At 41.5% G+C, this 12,411-nt stretch overlaps 1 protein-coding gene across 8 annotated transcripts in view; it reads right to left on the bottom strand.

The window, feature by feature from the left end:
- SPATS2L (spermatogenesis associated serine rich 2 like) overlaps positions 1-12,411 on the bottom strand; it is a 171,755-nt gene that overhangs the window by 1,736 nt on the left and 157,608 nt on the right. For 6 of the 8 annotated variants that reach the window (XM_054699981.1, XM_054699976.1, XM_054699979.1 and 3 more), the window contains 3 exons: positions 10,884-10,986; positions 7,970-8,190; positions 4,970-5,261 (listed from right to left, as the gene is read on the bottom strand). In XM_054699981.1, coding sequence (XP_054555956.1) covers positions 4,970-5,261; positions 7,970-8,190; positions 10,884-10,986 — 616 coding nt within the window. Of the gene's footprint in view, positions 1-4,365; positions 5,262-7,969; positions 8,191-10,883; positions 10,987-12,411 lie in introns of those variants that run through there. The other 2 variants (XM_037523797.2, XM_054699982.1) reach the window with 1 other exon arrangement.

Here is a 12,411-nt window from a genome sequence, read left to right as displayed (position 1 = left end):
CCAGTCAGCTTCCATTTCTGTGGTCCCCCTTCTGGCACCCCAAAAATGCAACAGCACCCCTGCTTCCTGGTGAGGTTTGCTGTTGCCCCAGTTGGCTAGCCAGCTCCTGCACTGGAAGTTCCCCAACTCTGACATTGACTTCTTGCCTGCCAGCAACTCGGCTTCTTGGTCCTCCAGTGGGCCACAGCCACACCTTCCCCAACAAGGTCTGAATTTCAACCTTGGTGTGTGTGTGTGTGGGGGCGGGGCAGGAGTGAAGTGAGGTATGGGGGGTGGGATGTTCTCCCAAACATGTTATTTCCTTGGTTCCTCTGCTTTAGCTCTAGTAGCAAATGTGCTAGGTCAGATAGACAGGCAGTTAGATCCTTTCTGTACCTCTCTATAAATTCAATGTATGTGCATATGTATCTATTGTATGTGTGTATATTTGTGTATGTATTATATATTTGCATACATGTGTATGCTTGTGTGTATATATTGTATATATGTGTGTATGTATATATTTTTTACTTATTCACATTACTCTATCTCCTGATTGGAATCTGACCCACACACAGTTACTCCAAGTGCTTTGCAAATATTTACTCAATCCTTATCCCAACCCTTCAAGATGGGTATGGTTACTCGCACCATTGACCTGTGGAGAAACTGGGGCAGTGAGGTGGTTAGAAATGTGCCCATGTTCACATGGCTAGGAACTGGTGGGGCCTGTACTGGAATCCAGGCAGCTGCCACCATGGCTACCTGAGTGCCTGAGCTGCTCTGGAAACTTGCTGAATTACTCTGTGCAAGAATAGACCCCAGGATATCTGGAGGGTATTGGAGTTAAACAGTCATCCACATCTGCTGCCTCTTCCGTCCTCAGTCTATTAAGACCCTACTGTGTGTCAGGCATTGGTAGAAGGAAAATGATAGTGACTGACTTGCCACATAATGCTAGTAATTTACAGAAAATGCGTTTTCTCTCAAAAGACTAGGAATAGGTAAATCTAATTCAAACTTATGTATCTGAAGTTAAAAATAGGATATTTTCTGTTGTGAAAAGAAGTGCTTATTACATTTATTTTCTGCAGAAATTCTTTGGTCCCTCTAGTAGCGGTTCTGAAATACATTTTTATTTTTGGTCAGAAATCTACATACTTTCTCAGGTAAATAAACAACTTTGCTTTAGTGTTTATTTTCAAAAAATTGTATATGGTAATCTGCTATGAAATTTGAAACTTAGTGGTAGCACCGGAAGCTGTTCTGAGCTGTGAAAGAAGCAAGTTTATAAACAAGGGGCCTTTTGAAAATGAGACAAGAAAATAATTTATAAAAACCTTGTGTATGAGAGACCAACACTATGAGTTTTTGGACAGTACAACTGGGTCCAGACCAGAGTGCCTTTGTCTGAGGGGCTGTTGTAATGAATACTGGTTTTGGCTGATCTGGCTCCAAGGATTGGGAACCTGCTTCTTGGTAACTAAGAATAGATAGAAAGTTTCCTTAGAATTTATAAAGGCTGGTAGGAAAAAGCAAAGGGTGAAAAAAAAAGTTCTGGTAATAGCTTTAATACTTAAAAGTATTAAAATTGTGCTGTCAAATTCTGAAGTAATAAAAGAGTTCCTGGGACTTTGAAACTCTTCATAATTTTTCTTACCAAATTGAGCAGTTAAGATGGATTACTACTTTCAGGAAGATGTAGGGGCCATATATTATGCAGTTGACTTATTCTAATGATGATGATGATAGTGGTGGTCTTTTGCTGTGTTATAGTTTGCTTAGGAAATCTGGAAGCAAGTGACAGATTCTTTTTCTTTTGATTTATGTTTTGGTAACTTGAGGGCAATCTGGAGTCCAGTCCCCTGTGCCCAAATTTTAGGTATGATTTCTGAAACAGGCGTGGTTAAAAAAATAAAAATATAAAAAATGTATCATTACTTGCTTCTTGGATGCTGAGAAATGAAAATCATACCATCTCTAGACACAAGAGGGCACTCTACACAGACAGCACTGGATACAGAGTTAAAAGGGAGTAAGGGATAGAGGAGAATGTTTAGTCAAAGGGTGATGTTGAATGAAGGTTTCTATCTAGTTGTTATCTCAGGACTACTAACCACCGACCGAATTACCCTAGGAAAAGAACTGTCCCAACCCTAGTTTCCCTCTTTAGAAGGTTAAATCGAGGTGGAGACTCAAACACGGGCTATTGAGAGAATCCCCAAATTGCTTGCTTGGCAAAAATCTGCAGGTTGCTTTTGGTCTGGCAACATTTCCCATTAACCTCAATTGGTCGACCTTAGAATGTTTAATTAGAATCTTTCTGGGGGCAGCAGAATTGAACTGCTTGTGAACTGAGCTTAAAATTGGATATGGTGGGTGCCTAATGAAATCCCTTCTCCCCTACTCTCCCCAAACTCATGTATGGGCTTAAAGGGTGAATTTTGTGATAATTTAGGTTTAACTTTTTAAGCCTTGCTGCATTCAGCACCCATAGGACAGGCTCAACAGGACAGAGCTGCAGTATATAGAGATTGTCAAATGAAATATAAATTTGGAATGTAATTGGCAACCCAACAGGGAGGTTTAAAATCTCACAGATGGAGGCTTGGTGGTACAATGTAGCTGAGTTTTGAAGTTATTCTTTAAATCCCAATCTTCACAGATATTAAGATGTTTTAGCCTCTGTCAGAGAGATGTTTAAGAGAGAAGACTCTATTCTTCTAGCTTTTGTGCATTAAGTAGAGATATCAGCACACTCATAACCCATGGATTTTTAAAGAGGCGTTTAAAATATTTTAAAAGAATAGCAGCATTTTACCCAAATCTCTAGGATCATGCCAGTGGTTCCATCAGATCAGAAGATTTATAATGCAGTATTTAAATGGCCTGACACGGGCACTAAAATATTGAAACCACTGTTTCAAAAATTCAGATTAATAAATGCTCACATGCCCAGAATCTGAAAGAAAGGCAAAGTTCTGGAAAAAGATATAATCAGGTGTATAAACATTTTTAGCATTCTTTGTTTCTTTTTTTGTGATCTGGGAGCATTTGTTAGGGATGTGTTTGAACTTTCTTAACCCAGACAGCAAGTGAGTCAAGGTTGAGAGGGTCGGGTCCAACCCTGAGCTGGCAAATTCATTGTTTTTTCTTTGCAAAAATTACTTGAGTCATCTTTAACGTTGTCACATACCAACTGACATTTTTCAGTGGTGATCCAAATCTTGCTACACAAAATTTGTGCCAAGTCCTCTGTCTTCTAAAATATATATTCAAAGCCTCAGACAGAGTAAACATGGATTGCAGCCCTGAACATTTATCTTTCTTATTTGAATGAACAAACTCTTCCTTCCTTCCTGGAATGTGACAACATTTCAAATTCCTGTTAAATCTCTGGGTACACTGAAAGACCTCAGAAAGTGCTCTCTTTCTCAAACATCCTTCTATGCTCGGCAAAAGAAACACAAGCTTCTGTGGCCTGCAGGCTCAGCTGATCTGCTCTGTGGAAGAAAACCACCAAACCTGGCTTGTTAGAAAAAATGGTAATGTTGAACTGGAAGTACACATTTGTATTTGAAAGAGGCCAACAGTCTGTAGGGCACATGGAAGCGTTATGGAAGCAGAGCCCGTACCTGAGTGGCAGTCAAAGAGGGGCTTGGGGCTATTTGAGGTCGGGGCACTCAGTATCCACTCTCTCCTCCTGAACTAACAGCCGTCCTTCTCCACACAGCCCATGTACTTCTGGGCAGATGGCCACCCCTCAGTGCCAGGGATGGGCTCTGATTAGTCTATGCTAATTAGTACTCTCCTGCTTTGATGCCTGGTTTAGCATTCTGGGTCAATAACATGCAAAGGACTTGCTGGGACTTTTGAGAAAGATACATGCTCCACGTTGGTGGTGCCTGGAGAGCTTCTTTCTTCTGACAGTGTGGGAGATGGTCTTGACTCTCAGGAGCCAGGTCACCTCTACCATCATTGTGAACACAATGTCAACCTAAGGCAGGAGACCTGAGATGTCAAGGAGAAAGAGCCAGAACCCTGATTCATTTGGGCCCAAGGCATATGTTGATACTGGACTTTTCAGTCACTGAGCCAATAAATTCTCTTTATTAAGAGATGTGGAGCTGAGATTGATGTTACCTGGAACCAAGTCTTCCCACACAGTGTTTTACACGAGTGGGCTGCGTACCCACCTACACGTGGGTAATGTACTGGCTGCGGCCATTTGTAAGCATTGTTTTTTCTGAAAGGATATTTATCTCAAGAGAAACAGTATAGCACGGAGCTGTGTGCCACAACCTCTAGCTGCTAACTGCATTTGAAAGTGCCACATGGTGTATTTAATAAGAAAATGGGCATCAAATAAAAGAAACAAGCCAGGAGTCAAATGCAGCATATTTTAATTTGTTTCAAATAAAGCAATATATGTATATATATATTTTCCAGAAAAACACCAGATGTTAAATTCTACAAAAGCGCATGTGTCTTCGGCAGATCATGTTTGTCTGATCAATAAGAATTTTTTTCAACATTAACTCTCTAAAGACAATCAATAGACTGACATCACTGCTACAACATAGGTCGCTACTGAGGCTCTGATCTCCAGCCAATTCTTGATTTTTCCTAACAAATGAGTAAATACTGCCTGGCTAAAATGCTGCAATGTCTTGATGAGAAAAAGCATCAACAGATCAAGCAAAGCCATGAAAGTTATGAAGCAAGCTAGAGCTGATTATTAGAATTAGTAAAAATGATTAAGAGAGGATGACACAACCATATAGGGTTTGTATATACTGATTGACTCTCTTTTGGCAGCGAATTGGGTCAGCACCTTGGGCAGGGAACCAAAACTGAGTGAAAACTGAATCTTTTTCTCTCCTAGCTCAGGCCACCAATGTCACAGCTGGGACTGAGAGAACCGTGGCATCTGTGGAAACTTCTATTCTCGTGGGGCAGAGATTGCACTGTGAAACCCTGGAGACATTACCCCGGAAAGGTCTGGCCTCCGAGTTGTCTGCAGCGTGCTGCCTTCGCCGGGGCTTTTCGGAGTGGATGGGGGCCTCGGGGGTTTTTGTCCCCAAGGAGGCCTCTTGATTTTTGGCACCCCCTTTGTTTTTGGGCCGGAAACCGTTGTGAGGCTGTCTTCTGTGTTCATGGCGGTTGTTGCCCTTCACCATGGGGTCAGCTTCATTACCACCACCCTGCGGCTTGGCAGAGCCATTGAGCCTGTTGTTATGATACTGTGGATTAAATCTTCGTCTTTGGCTAGAAGACCCATTCTACCAAAAATGAAACAAAACAAAACCAAAACCAAAACCAAACAAAAAAACAAAAACAGAAAAGAGATAGTTGTTAGATGCTAACAAGCTACAGATAACATCAGTACACATCAGGGAAACCAGATCAGATGGCCAAACCACAGGTAAGTTTTTTGTACCCCAGAATATAATAACAGGCAAATAAGGCTAACTTGATAAAATCCTACATCTTAAAAGAACAGTGGGCTGTTTTGTCCATGGGATGCTAAGAGTATTACTGGTGTTGAAAGAGAAGTCACATGAGTATAAGACAATTCAAGACCAGGCCAAATAAAACCCGCAAAGTGTGCTTAAAATACATCAGGAAGAAATGTAACACAGGGGCAGTGCAATGATGATTCTCAACCATGAAAATTTCTGGGAGACTCTGTACAGACTATGTACATGAACTCTGACTACATAAATGAAGAAAAATGTAAAATTCTGTCTGTAATTTTTCTTCTCTATTTTATTTCAAAGCAAGTATCTTATAGTTCAGAAATATTATCTTGGGCAAGCACAGAGGTGAGGTACATCTGGTAGATCTTGATGGACTATAGAGATGCGATTTATTTTCATAGAGGTAGTTTGTTTTTTTCTAAACTTTTTTTCTATTTTCAGCCATGAATTTTAAAGCACCACAGTGAAAAATTATTCCTGTAACAAATCAGCCACCACAACCACAGCAACCAGCCCTGTGTAAAGGAAAGATTTCTGAACTCCTTAAGGTCAACAATGGCCAACATTTACGGAACACTTATAGTGTGCAGGGCACTCAGCAATGTACTTCATGTTATCTCATTTATCATCACAGTTATCCTTAAGATAGCTGCTATCACCTGCTTCATTTTATACTAAGGATAATGAGTTTAAGGGACTTGACCAAGGTCTATAACTAAAAAAATTATGGAGCCATTTCCATTTCACATACTGTCTTCTGACAAGATTCCTAAGTAGGTTGTTACAAGAACCGCTTTTTAAAATCAAAACTCTTCTACTAAAATGTATAATTTTTTTTTTGATGATGTGTAAGTAAAGTTCTTAATTTGTGCATTGTGACTGGATGCTACAGGTTTAGGGCAGACCTACCCCTAATAATTCAGAGTCTCGAGCAACAGGACAAATGCAGGCCCACAAACCATAGGTCTGAATACTGTTTCTTCCTACTTCTGGCTCTGCCCCACACTGTAAGGGGGTTTGCGGCCCTGAATGTGGATGCTCTAGCCTGCACACCTAAGCTTTGTCCTCACTCCCACAAATTATCACTCTTTGGAACCAGAGGTGTACAAAGCAGTAGTATTATCTGCCCTCAAGATGGTGTATCCAGCCAGATACATCATCAGTTATACTAGAAGCAGCCCTAACAGACTCTGAGAGTAGCCTTGGTATCGTAAGGAAATAGAATTCCAGGATCTTGAGTCCTTGGAGCACTTTCCAGAGGGGAGAGTACAGATTTGGGTAGTATATCTCCTCGGTCTCATGGCAAGGGTGGGCCATGACTGGGGGAGAACTAGAGGGGGTTTTTAAAGCATAGGGCCCTGCACAAAGGCCTTCTTGCTGGGTCTACAGGTTTTGAGGTGGACATATAATTCAACTTAAACACGCTTTGCTGAAAATGATAAAACAGTGAGCTGAAAAAGTCTCAATATAAATACATTGAATCTGGCCTACTGTATTTTCAAAGAAATTGTGAAAGTGAATCTCAAGACTAAATTTTAGACTTAATATTAGTATGGTCTTTAATAATGAGCATGGAACAAAATCTGTGGAGATGCAGTCACACTACAAGTAAAACAGATATGATGATGACCTTCAACCTATGAATATATAAAATATCCCTTGTGAAGATGTTATTTTAAAAGTTCACAAAGACAGCTGGGGCCAGGGAAAATGTCTGCCAGCATCATTAATGAGAATTCTAAAAGACCAAGACCACAAAATCCAACAGTGCACTTGTTAGAAAACTAGTATTTGGAATGTTTAAGAAAAAACGTCCCTTTATTCGAGCTCTCTGTCCTAGAGATCATTAAAGGTGACTTTTCAGCAAGTCCAACCTCTGTATCATCAAATTCCATTTCTTATTCATTCTCTAAAGATGGGGAAATCACTTCTCAAGGATATAGTGGAGAAGAAAAAGAACAGAAAGTCCTTCGGAATCTTGTTATTAGGTGTCAGGGTAGATAAGAGTAATGTCACTTTAAAATGTATTCTCTTTACTGGAAGTCCAAGAGAAGAGAGGAAAGTTTGAACTATGATCTCTTACTGATAAAATAAACAAAATGGGAATTAAATGAGCTTAAAAAAAGTCAATTTCCTCTTACTAATCGTGTCTTGTTCCTATGAGTCCCTTCCACATGCAGGCAAGTGGGACAGTAGCCCTGGAGGGCGTGAGGGAAGCTTGGCCTCTGAGGTGTATGTACCCTTTGCTAATGCTGTCAGCAGTGTACAAAGGTCACTTCTCCATATGGAAAACACCTCTGGAGTGTGGGCTGTATGGTCAGGGAGCACAGGTGTGGTCTCTCAGGGCTCTTGGGGTGAGAAGCTGAGCGGGTGAGGGGGGGCGGGGAGCAGGTGGAGGCAATCCCAGCTTGCTCTGCATCCAACAATGGCTGTTTTTCTCCTTTGCAAATGAGTTTTTTTCCCTGTCATTATGCACCAGGGTCTACAGGAACCCCTGAAGAACAGCTTACCTGCTTGTTCACAGGCATGGCCTGGTGAGAGGTGTCGGCAGTGCTGGGAAGATTGTTCGCCATTTTGGGGTTTGCTGCTTTACCCTCAGAGGGCTTGTTGTGACTGGATGATTTTCGGGTAAAGTTATTCTGTTTTCCAGAGGCTGCTGGGTGAGCATTCAGCAGAGGCAGCAGGGAGCTGCAGGGAGTTCTTGAGGAATAGTTGTTCTTTGGGTGTGTAACTGCAAAAACAAAGTGCTAGGTGTTATGGGCTAGGCCAGGAGCCCTGCAGCCTCAGTAACCCATCAGGAGATGTGGAAATTGGCAGGAGCTTCATAAAAACATTAAGAAAAGTTTTATTTTTGAGAGCTGTCATTTGAAAGGGCACTTTGGTGCTTAGAGACCACCAAATTTCTTCTGTGAGAACCACTGAACTGTGATTATAGCATAATCATCCAAGTTAGGAGACATTTGCAAGAAATATTGCATATCCGGGCAACTTTAATATTATCTTTTAGGTCAGAATCACCAAGGGACAAGGAATAAGGAAACCCAGAAGTATCCCCTCACCCCCTTGTCCAAAATGCATTCTGCCTCCTATTTCCTATCACCAAGGCCATTCCTGAGATTCTTGGCAGTTCCCTGGACCAGTCCATACAACAGAGGCACAGAAGACTGGGAGGTGGTTGTTTACTTTGCCCTTCAGTGCCATGATGCTCTGAGAACAGGGAATGGGGTAATGCTGGGTGTTAGGAACTTTATCAGCCAGAATCATACGTATCCTCCAATGATAGTCAGGCCTGCCGCCCCCAAAGCATCCTTTCTATTCCATTAGAGCTCCATTATCTGCCTTTTTATCAACTCTATTTTCTACAGCCCCACTGCAAATCTGTACCAATTCCAATGCTAATGTCAAAGCAGGCTAATCAGACAGATTCCCGGCAGGCTCGGGCAGGCCTGTTCAATGTTTATTATCCCCATTCCTGCTGGTTTTGAAAGGAGTGGGTTTTGATGGGATGATTTCTGTGTGATTATGCTGAATTGGGGCATGGGGGGGATCCATTCAAGGATAAAGTCATCATTTCCCTCTCACAGTTCACCAAATTGGACTGCCAGGCAGGACAGTAAGACCTTTGAATTTTAAAATTGTCACCAATTTTTAAAAGCAATTTTCTCTGCCACCTGTGTTGGATGAGACTTAATCCCAGGGTGCTCCCAGAGGATTAGGCATGACTAGTGGGTTTCACAGAACATTAGAAATGGAAAGAGCAGGAAGCATCCCTGTCCCTTTATTGTATAGATATGGTGTGACAGCACGTTGGGGATGTCCAAACATGACTTGGGGGCTTTTGTGGCTCTTGTGCTCCTAGATTCAGCTTCTTTTGGGGTGGGGGGGGGCGCCGTCATTGCTTCTTTCAGCTCAGAGTGCACTATTTCTGTTTCAGTAACTGTGGGCTCTCAATGCTTTCAACAAAGCTGAGCAGAAAAAGGTCTTTTGAGGACTATTGTCTCAAATATGTGAGGCTCGTGAACACTAGGAATTTGGCTAAGGGAAGGTTTTTCCCACTAGATGGATGGCACCTGAGGGAAGCAGGTAAAGGTGTCCTCGCCAGCCTCCCAGTTCAGGGAGTGCACTGGAGTCTCACTCATCATCAGTCCCGAGTGGAAACTGGATAGGCAGTTACATTTCCATTGTGAATGTACATTTCCAATGTGAATTTCTCTAAATGTGTCTTTAGAGATGGAACAAAATTTGAGGCTAGAGAATGGCAAATAGATTCTTTCATATGGGAGAAAGCATATAGGAAAAAAGGAAAATAATTTGTAAGAAATCAGAAGATCAGATAATTGCCAAGGATGTGTGAACAAGGACGCTCACTGCAGTGTTCTTTTAATGGTGAAAAACTGGAAACAACCTAAATGTTCACAATCAGGGGACTGAATATGTCAATTAAATATATAATCAGTTAAATATGTTGACATGGATGAGTGTCAACTATAAACTGTGAAGTAATAAAGAGCAAGTTATATTTCTATACATATCTGTAGTATAGTAAATTATAATGTATAGCATAATTACATATAACTTAAGTGAACAGGAGATATGTACATTAAAATGTGAGGAACATACAAAAGAAGTATGTTCTATTTAATATATAACTAATAAAAATATTTAATATAGTTCTGTAATTTTGAGATTTTTTTTTTTTTACACTTCGGAAACAAATGTATGGTCAAATCAGTTTTTCAGTTGATTATGAGGCTGTGGGTACTCCATGCCCCTCACTTGTCTTTCTTCCCTCCTTGGGATCACCGTTGAAGCCACCTTAGTTAGCTCATTCCCACCTCCTCTGATGGGTGGGCTGGAGGAGGGAAGATGTATCAGCCAATTTTGTTGCCCATTAGCGGTTCTAATTAAGGCTTAATAGGGAACCAGAGTAAAGCCAAGGGTTGAAGTGAAGTCTTTCATTACCTGCAGGCTTCACTCAGTGCAGAGAACCCAGAAGGCGGGGCGCTGCAGAGCACACACAACAGCTGGGCCCTGGGCCCTTCACCACAATGGCCCATTGTTTCTCGATTTATCAGGAAGACTCATTCTCAGTGTAACAGGTCTCTGTATTACCAGGATGTTTGAAAGCAGAGAGCAGTTTATCTGGTGGTGCTTAGGAAAAGTTTGCAAAAGGTACACACTTATTAATCTGTTCTGTTTCACTTAATAAATCCTGGGGATTTACTGATGGGCAGTGGCATTTGGAGACTCTAAGTTCAAATCTTGACATTTCAAGTGACTTGTGTCATGACCTTAGATCATTAAATCTCTTTAGACCTCACTTTAGCCCCCGTGGGGGACTGCACATCTGACATTTCCAATCTCCATTCCAAATAGCACCAAGCTTGCTCACACAGAATTATTTAACAAGTATGCAAAACTCACTTTCTCCGCAGAGCATGATTTGGGCCTTTAGCTGTTCAATGTCACAGGAGAATCGGGCAGCTTTCCCGAGCTCTTCATCATATTTACGCTCGCTGACAAAGTGCTGGAGGAAAGAGAAGTAAAACAGGAGCCCCACAATTACAGAAATGGCTGAGGCGCTGTAGATTTATTCACTATGTGCTCAGTTACTAGTGACGGTACTAATGAGGGGTGGGGTAGGGGCAGATTAGGGAAGGATCAGGCTGTTGTTACAGGGAGGGCTCCCTTAGATCAGGTTCGACTTGGCCTGTTTGTCCTAGGACCACGGCGGGTCCTGTCTTTCCTGAGTTCAGACAAAACTGTGATACAGGCCAAATGTGTATTTGGACTCCTCTATTTCACCTTTCTGCACCCCTTGGCTTCATGCTAACTCTTCACACCCTGCTGCAATTTTCTGGGTTGCTATTCAGGATCTTTCTAATTTGGTCAATGACCTGCTAAGATATTAACCCTTATGAGAAAACATGTCATCCTTCCTAGACACCCATCCTATTTTATTTTATTTAATTTTATTATTTAATTTAATTTTATTTTATTTTTACAAGAACCGGGGTACAGGCGAGATGCATGGGAGAGTGAGAGGATTCACCAGAGATAGAGCAGGGACCAGAATAGGCAGACTGACTAAATACACTGTTGAGGAGAGCAATGGGCATGACAAGAGAGGTCTGCCGCACCATGTAGGTTTCAATCTGGCTGGCTGGGGGTGGAACCTGCGCTGCAGAGGCTGCAGAGGCTGCGGACAGCTTCACAGTGCAACACTCAACAACCTGCACCACCAGAGAGGCCCCCATCTACATTTTAACAGGAACTAGGGAGTCCAAAAAGTCTTTGTATCCAGAAAATATTATCTTGGATAATGGAATTTCAAGTGCTGTTAAGAGAATTGGGAAAGACATGATTTTTTTATTCATTTAAAAATTAAGATCTTTGTGTAGATGACAGAGTGAGAATTACAGAAATAACTATGACTCAGTCACTCCTTGAGTTTACCAGGGAGTTTACATGTGGCCTACACAACAGTTACCACTAAACACAATATAAGGTAAAATGTGGTAGATGCTTTAGAAATATCCAAGGGAAGAAATCATTTCCTACTGAGGAGAATGGGGAAAGGGTTATGAAAGAGGAAGTATTGGAGTTGGAACAGTAAAGGAAAAGTAGCAGACACCTATCAGAAAAGGATCAAAATCTTCACAGATAATCTCGTTTTCATCTGGTCACATTATTATGAAGTCAGTACTATTATTCTATCTTACAGAGGGAGAATTAAAGTTCTAAGTATCTAGGAAAATATGTACTTTATCCAAGGACACAGAAGATGGACTGTGTCATTCCAAAGCCTATGCTGTCAACCATTTTATGATGAGTGGAATCTTGATAGGCAGAAAAGAAAACTTGGAGGATGAGTAGATTTCAATAGGCCGGAAGCTGGCACCATCACATTCCTCACTTGATGTTCTAACAGGCTGGATGTGGTAGCCTTGAT

This window comes from Talpa occidentalis, unplaced genomic scaffold (genome assembly GCF_014898055.3).
Source record: "Talpa occidentalis isolate TD23 unplaced genomic scaffold, MPIMG_talOcc4v2.1 talOcc4.3, whole genome shotgun sequence".
Classification (NCBI taxonomy): Eukaryota; Metazoa; Chordata; class Mammalia; order Eulipotyphla; family Talpidae; genus Talpa; species Talpa occidentalis.
The sequence above is the reverse complement of the archived record's forward strand: the minus strand, read 5'-3'. Positions and strand labels throughout refer to the sequence as shown.